The following is a 12,841-nucleotide window of genomic DNA, read 5'->3' on the forward strand; positions in this document are numbered from 1 at the left end:
GAGTGAAATTAGTACTTTGAAGTTCTCATAGACTTATCTGACATCTGTGGCTCTCAGCAGTAGAAAATGACCCTTCCTGAGTTTGGCTAATGTCAGCAGCAGCAATCAGTGCCAGCGATAATGAGAAGTGTGAAAATAACAGTACATAATGACTGTAAGATCTGCATATAAAAGGCATCTTCTCTGCATTCCTGAGGGTCCTGTTTCTCCCCATCACTTCCCATGACGACTGCAGACGGTTCCCCAGAACGATACCCACGAGTGGCATCACTCAGCTTGGGAAGAGTATAATGCATCAGCCAACCTTTCAGCACATGCATACTCCAATAAAAGTCCAAAGTGGTGAAATCTGTGGTCTTTGCACGTCTTGCCAGAGTCTCCAGTGTCAGCAATAAACCTGCACTAAGAATGGACTCAAAGCATTACCCAACTGCATGATACCCCCACCAACCAAGCCTCCTTCTGTTCCCCTGTGTGACTCCTTCTGTCCCAATTACGACTTTCTAGTGAAACACTGTGGTATTACGATTATTTTCATGAGGGGGGCGCCACCGGGAGGGGGGGAGGCACAGGTTTTCTCACCTGGAGTGAGAAAATGGCTAGAGGCCCCCTGGTTATTATACAATAAATCCATGTTTCCATTGTATTATCGACATTCAGTAAATCGTTCCTTACCTCCTCCGTTGGTGTATGCCCTGTAGGGAAACCTCCACACATTGCCCAAGCCCACACAATATCCGATACACGACAGCAGGAAGTCCAGCTTTCCTGTCCAGTTCCCTCGGTCTTCTGGGTAATCTATGTCAAGCTCGGCATCGTCCCGGTCACTGGGGGTCATCAGCAGGTCTGGGGTGATGGGCTGCGGAGCACAGTGATGAAATGGTTAATCAGGAAAACACTTCCACTAGTTTTCATTTCTTCAGATAGAACCTTGAGAAAACATTTTGGACTGGAAAATTATTATAGTAGCTGCGCATGCTGCATCTGTCTGTGCCGGCCCATATTGGGAGAAGAGGGGGCGATAGACAGAGTTGGGCACCCAATAATATAGATGTGATGATCCGCTCAGCTGGCTGCACAGGCAGACAGCTGTTTGACCATTCCTCTAGTCTGTGGGCTGCAGGTCTCTGGAACAGAGACCTGTCTTTCCATTGCAAGTTTCTGGTCTGTTCTCTTGCTGGGGAATTTGCATACATTCGTTATGCAAATCCCCTACCTGCCTTCTTTGATGACTGGCACTATAAGAGCTTTATGTTTCCCAGAAGGCTTGGCTGGTCATTTCCTTTCCATGGTCTGTTCCTGATGGACACTGCTGGAGTGTCAGCCATTGCTATCTAGTATAGTTAATTCCTGGGGGTTGCTTTAGGCTCCCCTTCTAGCCCAGTCAGGTTGTATTATCTGTATTGCCTGTTCTGTCTTGTCTTGCCTGTTGCCATTGTCCTGTCCCAGCAGTGGTCGACAGGAAATGGTTCTGATCTCTGTTCTTGGAGTATAGCTGGTGCAGCGGTTGCTACCAGCTATCTCTTCTGTTCTGTCTCCTGGGATCGCGCTAGCTACTTTTCGCTAGCGCTGGGGATCCTTCTGTTCTGTCTCCTGGGATCGCGCTAGCTACTTTTCGCTAGCGCTGGGGATCCTTCTGTTCTGCTACTCTGTACCTGGATCACGCTGGCCACTTTTCGCTAGTGCTGTGGATCCTAGCTCTCGTTTGTCCCTGTTTTCGTGTGTCTGTCTTGTCCGCTACGCTTGCTGCAGGCTCGGTGAGGTAACCGTTAAGCAAGCGCTCGCGTCCTCTGTTTCATGTTTGTCTGTTAATGGTTAGTTAGGCGTGCTTGTCTCTATTGTGCTTATCACGTGGAGATCGCGCATAACGGCGTGCACTGTTGCGAATGAGTGCGGTGTTCGCGGTTAGCTAGCGTTTGTTATTTTCCGTATCTCCTTATTGTATTTGCTGTGCCTTTGCTACCCTCGTATTCTATTCTGATCTGCCTTGTGTCACGTCTGGCGATCGCACCTCTCGCGATCGCGTTCCTATTTCGTATCTACTGTTGTGTGTGTGCGGTCGCGGGGTGGCGACTGGATTGGCGCACACACATACAACCTATCCCTTTGCTCAATCTCATTCGCAATCGCCTCTCTTGCGATTGCGTTCTGCGCTTCGTACAATTCCTGTCTGGCACTTGTGGAGGTACAGAGAATTGGTTCCTCTGCACTCCCCAGCGCCATCTGCCGACAGGAATTTCCCTCTACAGGTGCGTAGCACCTTTTGCTGGGTGCCTGCAAATATACGCTTGTGGAGGATTTCCGCCGTGTCAGCGCACGCGTTGTGCGCTGATCACGGAGAAAGTTCCACAATCGTTACAATAGCTAAGTACACAGCCTAGGGGAGGAAACTGCAGAGCAGGGATGGTCGTAGTCAGCCAACCGCGCTATGCGTAGTTTTACGCAATTACGCTTTGCCAAACTACGGCTTCTAAACCAAATAATTGCTTTGTATGCATTTCGTAGAATACGCATTAAAATACGCAATTACGCGTTGTACATGCGGACGCCTATGCCATTATGCATAAAAATGTAAGCATGAATTCCTGTTCAAAATGCTTGCAACAGTAACTTTTCTATGCATACACTCCCCTTTCCAATGCGTAATTTTGTATGCATACAATCGTACGCGGAAAAATAGACGCAAATAACTCATTCGTAGTTTACTTCGCAATACACATGAGAACTACACGTAGGGGCGTAAACTACGCGTAACGGTACTTCGCTACGCGTAAAATCGTAGTTTTGAGACTTCACCTACGAACTACGATGTGTAGATGCGAAAATTTGCACTGGCGTAGTTTCTGCTCTTCCCTACTGCAGAGGGAAAAGGGACTTTTACTTTAAAAAAAAGGGGACTACTGTTGCACATGGGAAGGCGGGGGGGGGGGGGGGGGGGAAGGGGCACTTCACATGGAACTAGGGCAGTGATCTGCAAACTTGGTTTTCCAGCTGTTAAGGAACTACAAGTCCCACGATGCATTGCAGGAGTCTGACAGCCACAGTCATGATTCATAAAGGCAAATGCATTGTGGGACTTGTAGTTCCTTAACAGCTGGAGAGACAAGTTTGCAGATGACTGAACTTGGGGGATCCGGATTGTAGCGGCCTCCAATCATGGCACAGAGACTGTATGTAACCTGCTGTGCATGTATGTGCCGGCCGGGAGTAACGCTATCAGGTACGATGAGTCATTGTAAGATCTGCAGAGATTATTCCATCGATCACAAGCTGAAGAACGTGGCATCGCATCTAATCCTATAATAATAACAGAGGCAGCAGAGCTCAGTGACTCACAGCAACAAATAGCAGATAAATACATACTGATCCGCGCACTGATTGATAAGAGGCGGAAACACTGGATCTCAAAGCAGAAGATGCGCCACCAAGTGAGAGCGGAACGTGGCACCCGTGGCAGCCTCTAACACCCCCCCCCACACACACACACACACACACACACACACACACACACACACACACATACATTATGGGTAGCTTAGTGAGAGCGGACCGTGGCACCTGTGGCAGCCTCTACCCCCCCCTTCCCCCCCCCCCCCACACACACACTTACACACACACACACTGTACACACACACACACACATACACACACACACACACACACACACACACACACACATTATGGGCAGCTTAGTGAGAGCGGGCCGTGGCACCCGTGGCAGCCTCTACACCCCCACCCCCCACACACACACACATTATGGGTAGCTTAGTGGTTTAGCCTGTATTTAGCCCCCCAGGTAGTCCATGACAGGTGAGAGGTCAGCTGAATGGGCAGCCAATCGGATTGCAGGGTTAGGAAGGTTATACAGGTTCCTGGGGAGCCGGTCTGTGAGCCGATTCCCCTCCCCCCATATTGCCGTGGCACTTGTTATGTGGCGCTGTCACCCTGAGGGAATATTGATGTTAGCAAATTCTGGATGAGGTGCTGCTCGGGTATAGGAAGGCCGGGCAGACTCTACTAAATGTGACTAGATATTTGCAAGCGCCTTGATTTTACCATTAAAGTTACATTATACATTATAATATATGCCAATAATAAAGTACCCCATTTTAGGCTAGGCATGTGGCGGTGGGATTGTGCTGCAGCAGGAAAGCCGGGGGCAGGACAATCACACTGCACCATTCCCCTGCGGCAGAGCGCGCTGACAGGGCAATATGCATAGCTCCGCCCCCACACAGGAAGTATGTCACTGCTTCCCCCCGATCAGCAATGCACTGCAGAGTCTGTGTCCCCTCTATCTCATTGCAACCCCTTCCGTCACATCGCTCCGCACCGCGGATAGTGCGTGATGTCTCATTGTCACTAATGGCCACTGCGATGGAGGAGCAGGGGGGGAGTGTACCGCAATGCGATGCAATGCGGGAGGTGTGAAAGTAGCCTTAAAGAGGAACTCCTGCAAAAATAATGTAATAAAAACAGTATGATGTCGGCACCTTGGTCCTGACATCACACTGTGGGAGGAGTGTCATCACAATATCAGCCATACAGCGCCCCCTGATGATCCGTTTGTGAAAAGGAATAGATTTCTCATGGGAAAGGTGATATCAGCTACTGATTGGGATGAAGGTCAATTCTTGGTTACAGTTTCTCTTGAAAGGGAAGGTCCGCGCTGAAAAAAAAAATCCACTTACCTGGGGCTTCCTCCAACCCCTGGAAGCCGCCCTGTGCCCCCGCCGCAGCTCCTCTCACTCCCGGTGTCCTGCGATGAAGAAGCTGACCTCGCCAGGTCGGCTTCCGGGTCGGCTTCATGTGCGCTCCACGGCGCGGGTCACGTGGTCTGGCTGACATCATGCGCAGTAGTAGTAGTAGTTCTGCGCCTGCCCAGTAGAGACCCGATGACGTCACATACACCACGTGACCCGCGCCGTGGAGCGCACATGAAGCCGACCCAGAAGCTGACCTGGCGAGGTCGGCTTCTTCATCGCAGGACACCGGGAGTGAGAGGAGCTGCGGCGAGGGCACAGGGCGGCTGCCAGGGGCTGAAGGAAGCCCCAGGTAAGTGAAGATTTTTTTTTTCAGTGCGGATCCTCCCTTTAAAGAGGACCTGTCAGCCATACCATCTCAGAAAAAAAAAACACATATAAGTAGATAAATACTTGATCTACTTACATAACACATGTATTGCACTGCCCACATTTTGATTTTAGTGATTTTTCAACAGTAAAAAAAGAGAAAATCCTTCTTAGCATTTCCCATTTTAACTGTGGCTATTTTGAAGCCAATCCTGATGTCATTTCCTCCCTTACTCTCCTCTGCCTGATTGTGTATGCATTGCCCGCCCTCCACTATAGAAAGTGCATTGTCTCAGCATGAGAAATACTGGCCAATCAGAGAGGAACAGAGATGTGGGAGGGGAAAACAGGAGGGAAAGAGGCTTCAGCCAATCAGGCTATGTTATTGGGGGGAGGGGGGGTGCAATTATCAATACACTGCAGCCAGGTTGTCGTCTAAGAGTGCCCTTAACCATTTCACTACTGAGGGGTTTCCCCCCTTATGGACCAGAGCAATTTTCACCTGTCAGTGCTCCTCCCATTCATTGGCCAATAACTCATCACAACAAACTGATCTATATCTTGTTTTTGCACCACTGATTAGGTTTTCTTTGGGTGGTACATTTTGCTAATAATTATTTTATTCTGAATTCATTTTAACAGGAATAATTAGAAAAAATGGGAAAAAAAATATTTCTCAGTCTTTATATATTTCTCAGGCCATTATAGTTTTAAAATAAAACATGCTGCTGTGGACAAAACCCACACATTTTATTAGCCCATTTGTCCCCGCTATTACACCATTTAAATTATCTCCCTAGTACAATGTATGGTGACAATATTTTATTTGGAAATAAAGGTGCAATTTTTCTTTTTCGGTTCCCTTATTTGCAAAAACAACAGTGATATACCCTCATGACATACATATTTTTTTAAAAAAAAAAGGTCCCTAAGGTAACTATTTTTGTATTTTTTTTTTAAAATGTCACTTTGTTATTTTTTTTTATTCTTTATAAAAGTGTTTTATTTTGGTAACTATGGAATGGGAAGTAAGGGGTTAATGTATGGGTTATTTTATGTATTTTTATTAATTGTAATGCATGTAGTGTGAATTGTTAGTACGCTAACAGGAAGTGATCTGTGTATATTTTTACTTTTAGTTTGTCAATGACGATGGCATCTCATTGACGCCGGTGATGATTGATTCAATGAATGTGAATTGTGTCCTCAGACAGGTAATTGATCTGTGTATGAACGGGCGGCAATAAGAGCGTGCATGGCGGGTGATGGCAGCAGCAGCTGTATATCTACATAAATGGCACACTTGAGGGCAGTTTACTCGGCACCCAGTAAGTGAAGGTGGAGGGCGGGGCCCGCACGTGTCTGTAGACATGTATAGTTCACTTCCTCACCCCAAACCAACTGTATGGTGGCGACTTTAGATAGCCAAGGGGCGTGCAGCCAGTCAACGGGCAAAAAAACATATGAATACAACTTGGTACAAAGGAGTTAGCTGGGCCCGTACGGAGGGAGTATAACGGTGGAGGGGAGGGCCCCATGATAGGGCTAGCTTGAGCGGGGGACCTGAGGGGTTAATGACTAGAGAGGGAGGGGAAAAGGTTGTTAGTGGGAAGCTCGACCCGCTCAGTGAAGGGCGACAGGAAGTGATGTCAGCGGGCAGGAAGAGCTGCGCACTTCAGAGCCCGTGTCGGGGGAAGGAAGATTTCCCACCCATCCTCCCTATTTTTTGATGAGTTTGTCTTGGTGAGTTATATTGGTGGTGTATTTATGTCATTGCAGCAGGCGGGGTCTCGGGCTCCGGAGTATGAAACAAGATTGATGGTAAGGCAATATATTTGCCCAGTATGGAGGTCAAAAGGGCGTCTTCTATGAGATAGAGGGGTAAATTGGGGCATGCAGCTGTCCCTGTGCCGGCGGCTGCGGCAGGGGGCCGGGTGATAAAAGGCTGCATGCCCACCACGGTCTTACAGGGTCTTGATTGGTACCCCGGAGCCCTTGCCCCAAGTTTTTCTGTTGGCGATTTCTTGTTTACATTGTTAAAAGTAATTTTATAAATAAAGAAGGGTTGCTTTGGCCTTAAAGTTCCATTCGTAGGTAAGCTGTCCTTGTATTTTGTTTTAGATAAGTTGGGTTTAATTTTTCTGGTAGCAAATAAGCAGAGCCGGGACAAGGTCCTCCAGCACCCAAGGCTAAGACACCAAAGTGCGCCCCTCCATCCCTCCCACCCCAGCTGTCACACACTGATTGCTATTACACTAAGAGGCCCCTCCTCCATCCCTCCCACCCCAGCTGTCACACACTGATTGCTATTACACTAAGAGGCCCCTCCCCCATCCCTCCCACCCCAGCCGTCACACACTGATTGCTATTACACTAAGAGGCCCCTCCCCCATCCCTCCCTCCCCAGCCGTCACACACTGATTGCTATTAGACTAAGAGGCCCCCCAGGGCCCCCAACACCTTAATCTCTAGTTATCTGGCTTGTATTCACTTCCATGTATCTCCGTTTCTTATTTCTTTCTGCTTCAAACACAATTAGGAATGACAGCTGAATGAATTGTGCGCCCCCTCCTACACTGCGCCCTGAGGCTGGAGCCTCTCCAGCCTCTTCCTCGGCCCGGCCCTGCAAATAAGCTATGCACATACAGTGGGTTGCAAAAGTATTCAGCCCCCTTGAAGTTTTCCACATTTTGTCATATTACTGCCACAAACATGAATCAATTTTATTGGAATTCCACGTGAAAGACCAATACAAAGTGGTGTACACGTGAGAAGTGGAAGGAAAATCATACATCATTCCAAACATGTTTTACAAATAAATAACTGCAAAGTGGTGTGTGCATAATTATTCGGCCCCCTTTGATCTGAGTGCAGTCAGTTGCCTATAGACATTGCCTGATGAGTGCTAATGACTAAATAGAGTGCACCTGTGTGTAATCTAATGTCAATACAAATACAGCTGCTCTGTGAGGGCCTCAGAGGTTGTCTAAGAGAATATTGGGAGCAACAACACCGTGAAGTCCAAAGAACACACAAGACAGGTCAGGGATAAAGTTATTGAGAAATTTAAAGCAGGCTTAGGCTACAAAAAGATTTCCAAAGCCTTGAACATCCCACGGCATTAGGACGGCATTACAGCCGTTTCACGCCGGTGCGGCACTTGCTCATGTGCTCTGTGCACCGGCGTGAAACGGCTGTAATGCCGTCCTACATCCCCTGGTCACCGTTCTTCCCACCACCCCTTCACCACCTGGCATTGCTGGTCAGACATATCTTGCGGGATTGTATGTATGGAGTTGTCTTGTATTATGGACATGGCTGCAGACTGAAACCTTTAAAGGGACAGTGTCTGGACTAACTGCTTTGTAGCAAGCTGTATATCTATGCACCAGGGTGGGAGCTGAAGTCCTGCGGGGCGTAGATACCCTGCCACAAATGGCATAAGTGGTTAAAGGACTCATAAGGCCCAAAAAAGAAATGTAGTTTTTTTTACCTGGGGCTTCTTCAAGGCCGTGCAGTCATGTGGGTCCCTCACCGCGGCTCTGGTACTCGCCGGGGTCCCACTGACCGCCTGTGAGGATCGGCGCTCTCCATGGGTCAGTGCCTTCCGCACATGCTCAGACGCACCCATGTCAGTAGTACTGCGCCGGTGTAGTACGCTCCTGATGATGGGGCGCGCCCATGCAGGTGTGGAAGGTGCTGACCTGATCCTTACTGGCGGCCAGCGGGACCCTGGAGAGCCCCAGAGCTGCGGCGAGGGACCCACATGACCTCTAGGGGTAGAAGAAGCCCAGGAAAGTAACACCACATTTCTTGTTTGGTCTCCTGAGTCCTGTAAACACCCCCCGGCCGGCAGTAATGGTGTCTGCAGGCTCCTGCGCACCTCCGCTAGCCGTACAGATATCTGTACTTTGCTTTTCAGTAACCGGTGTCTGGTAACATGGCTGTCCCTGTCTCTCCAGCATCTCCTGTGTCTGTGGGGAGACTTCTGTCACTCGGAGTCAGGGCTGCTGTCATCCTACAGAAAACTGAACATTTCCTCTCCCATTACTGGGCCGCCCTCCGCACAGCAGCTTGTGCCGCAACCGTGCCGTCTGCTGCTCTGTTTCCATGGGAACGGAGGCTACGGAACAGCTGATTTAACACGTGCGTGTGTGTGAATGTATATGTGAGTGCACATGTATGTGAATGTATGTGTACATGTGTGTGCATGTGTGTATACAGTGTGTGCGTGTGTGTGTGTGTGTGTGTGTGTGTGTGTGTGTGTGTGTGTGTGTGTGTGTGTGTCTGTGTGTGTCTGTGTGTGTGTGTGTGTGTGTGTGTGTGTGTGTGTGTGGTGTGTGGTGTGTGTGTGTGTTTAGTGTGTGGTGTGTGTGTGTGTTTAGTGTGTGTGCGTGTCTGTGTGTTTAGTGTGTGTGCGTGGGTGAAGTGTGTACTGTGTGTGTGTGTGTGTTTAGTGTGTGTGCGTGTGTGTGTGTTTAGTGTGTGTGCGTGTGTGAAGTGTGTACTGTGTGTGTGTGTGTGTAGTGTGTGTGTGTGTGTGTGTGTGTAGTGTGTGTGTGTGTGTGTGTGTGTAGTGTGTGTGTGTGTGTGTGTGTGTGTGTATACGCGTGTGTGTGTACGTTCCTCAATCTGTGTCTTTGCCCACATTATCTTTCTGTGCATCTATGGCCCTGATTCACAAAGCACATGAAAAATCCATAAAATGTATGTGTGCAGCACGGTGGCATAGTGGTTAGCGCTGTCGCCTTGCAGCAATGAGTCACTGTTTGAATCCCAGCCAGGGCACTATCTGCAAGGAGTTTGTATGTTCTCCCCGTGTCTGCATGGGTTTCCTCCGGGCACTCCGGTTTCCTCCCACATCCCAAAAACATACAGATAAGTTAATTGTCTTTTCCCTAAAAACATATGACTATGGTAGGATTAGATTGTGAGCAGGGCAGTTTCTAGGCTAAATTGCACACAGGGCTCCCAGTATAGGTTAGATAGTTAGATGCCCCCAGTATAGGTTAGATAGGTAGCTGCACCCCAGTATAGGTTACATTGGTAGCTGTCCCCCAGTATAGGTTACATTGGTAGCTGTCCCCCAGTATAGGTTAGATAGGTAGCTGCCCCCCAGTATAGGTTAGATAGTTAGATGCCCCCAGTATAGGTTAGATAGGTAGGAGCCCAAATACAGAATAGATAGCTAGGTGCCTCCAGTATACAGTCCTGGCCAAAAGTTTTGAGACTGTCAAACATTTTGGAAATTAGAAAAGTTGGTGCTTAAGTTTTTATAATAACAATTTGCATACACTCCAGCATGTTATGAAGAGTGTTCAGATGAATTGCATAGTCCTTCTTTGCCATGAGAATGAACTGAATCCTAAAATAATCCTTTCCACTGCATTTCATTGGTGTCATTAAAGGACCTGCTGAGATCATTTCAGTAATTGTCTTGGTAACTCAGGTGAGAATGTTGCCGAGCACAAGGCTGGAGATCATTGTGTCAGGCTGATTGGGTTAGAATGGCAGACTTGACATGTTAAAAGGACAGTGATGCTTGAAATCATTGATCTTCCATTGTTAACCATGGTGACCAGCAAAGAAACGCATGCAGCCATCATTGCGTTGCATAAAAATGGCTTCACAGGCAAGGATATTGTGGCTACTAAGATTGCACCTAAATCAGCAATTTATAGGATCATCAAGAACATCAAGGAAAGAGGTTCAATTCTTGTTAAGAAGGCTTCAGGGTGTCCAAGAAAGTCCAGCAAGTGCCAGGATCGTCTCTGAAAGAGGATTCAGCTGCGGGATCGGAGTGCAACCAGTGCAGAGGTTGCTCAGGAATGGCAGCAGGCAGGTGTGAGCGCATCTGTATGCACAGTGAGGCGAAGACTTTTGGAAGATGGCCTGGTGTCAAGATGGACAGCAAAGAAGCCACTTCTCTCCCAAACAAACATCAGGGACAGGTTGATCTTCTGCAGAAAGTATGGTGACTGGACTGCTGAGGACTGGGGCAAAGTCATATTCTCCGATGAAGCCCCTTTCCGATTGTTTGGGGCATCTGGAACAAGGCTTGTCAGGAGAAGAAAAGGTGAGCGCTACCATCAGTCCTGTGTCATGCCAACCGTAAGCATCCTGAGACCATTCATGTGTGGGGTTGCTTCTCATCCAAGGGAGTGGGCTTACTCACAATTTTGCCAAAAAACACAGCCATGAATAAAGAATGGTACCAAAACAGCCTCCAACAGCAACTTCTTCCAACAATCCTACAACAGTTTGGTGAAGAACAATGCATTCTCCAGCACGATGGAGCACCGTGTCAGAAGGCAAAAGTGACAACTAAGTGGCTCGGGGACCAAAACGTTGAAATTTTGGGTCCATGGCCTGGAAACTCCCCAGATCGTAATTAGAGTTGGGCCAAACCTCCGATTTTAGGTTCGCGAACCGGGTTCGCGAACTTTCGCGGAACGTTCGGTTCGCGTTAAAGTTCGCGAACCGCAATAGACTTCAATGGGGATGCGAACTTTGAAAAAAAAAAATAATTATGCTGGCCACAAAAGTGATGGAAAAGATGTTTCAAGGGGTCTAACACCTGGAGGGGGGCATGGCGGAGTGGGATAGACGCCAAAAGTCCCAGGGAAAAGTCTGGATTTGACGCAAAGCAGCATTTTAAGGGCAGAAATCACATTGAATGCTAAATGACAGGCCTAAAGTGCTTTAAAACATCTTGCATGTGTATACATCAATCAGGGAGTGTAATTAAGGTACTGCTTCACACTGACACACCAAACTCACCGTGTAACGCACCGCAAACAGCTGTTTGTGTAGTGACGGCAGTGCTTTACTGGTGCGCACCATGGCGAGAGCGCAGGTTTTGGTGGCTTTACAGCCCATATGGTCGGCCTGGCTGATGTAGCTGAATGACAGAACAGTGACTGTCCAGCTGATCAAATTTGGTCTGACCACAATGAAGCAACGACCTTATTATCTTTTGTGTGCCCCCCGAGACACTCATCTAGGCGCCGGTCATTGCTTCATTGTGATACGCAAGCCCCTTCACCACGGCAAGGTAATGATCACGAAGGGGAATGGGCGCATGTACATGCCTTTTCTTTTGTTGTTGCAGCTGCCCTCAGTGCAGCCAGAAAAATTAGGCAGTCATGTACACGCACCATAAAAATTATTACAGCGGCCGCTGCTAGCAGCGGCCTAAAAAATTCAGCAATCCGCCTGGAGTCCCGGACCCTGTTGGTGGTGGCGGAGAAGGTAGTGAAGCGGCCTGCAGGCAGACATGCTGTGTGGAGGGACTGGGAGCGACTTAGTCTTTTTGGGGCAGGCCAGGCAGCCAGTCACACGGCGTGCAGGCAGAGATGCTGTGTGTGCGGGGACTGACTTAGTCTTGGGGCGGGCAGCAGCCCTCCGGGATCCATGCCTCATTCATTTTGATAAAGGTGAGGTACTTAACACTTTTGTGACTTAGGCGACTTCTCTTCTCTGTGACAATGCCTCCAGCTGCGCTGAAGGTCCTTTCTGAGAGGACGCTTGCGGCAGGGCAGGAGAGAAGTTGGATGGCAAATTGGGACAGCTCTGGCCACAGGTCAAGCCTGCGCACCCAGTAGTTCAAGGGTTCCTCATCGCTGTTCACAGCAGTGTCTACATCCACACTTAAGGCCAGGTAGTCGGCTACCTGCCGGTCGAGGCGTTGGTGGAGGGTGGATCCGGAAGGGCTACGGCGAGGCGTTGGACTAAAGAACGTCCGCATGTCCGACATCACCATGAGATCG

The 12,841-nt window shown here is 48.6% G+C and overlaps 1 protein-coding gene across 2 annotated transcripts in view; it reads right to left on the reverse strand.

Annotated features, from left to right (window-relative positions):
• The window catches only part of SLC6A7 (solute carrier family 6 member 7), a 186,660-nt gene that overhangs the window by 149,332 nt on the left and 24,487 nt on the right, over positions 1-12,841 (reverse strand). For both annotated transcript variants that reach the window (XM_068278419.1, XM_068278420.1), the window contains exon 2: positions 676-859. In XM_068278419.1, the coding sequence (XP_068134520.1) occupies positions 676-859 (184 nt within the window). The remainder of the gene's footprint in view (positions 1-675; positions 860-12,841) is intronic.

The sequence above is a fragment of the Hyperolius riggenbachi genome, chromosome 3 (genome assembly GCF_040937935.1).
Source record: "Hyperolius riggenbachi isolate aHypRig1 chromosome 3, aHypRig1.pri, whole genome shotgun sequence".
NCBI lineage: Eukaryota > Metazoa > Chordata > Amphibia > Anura > Hyperoliidae > Hyperolius > Hyperolius riggenbachi.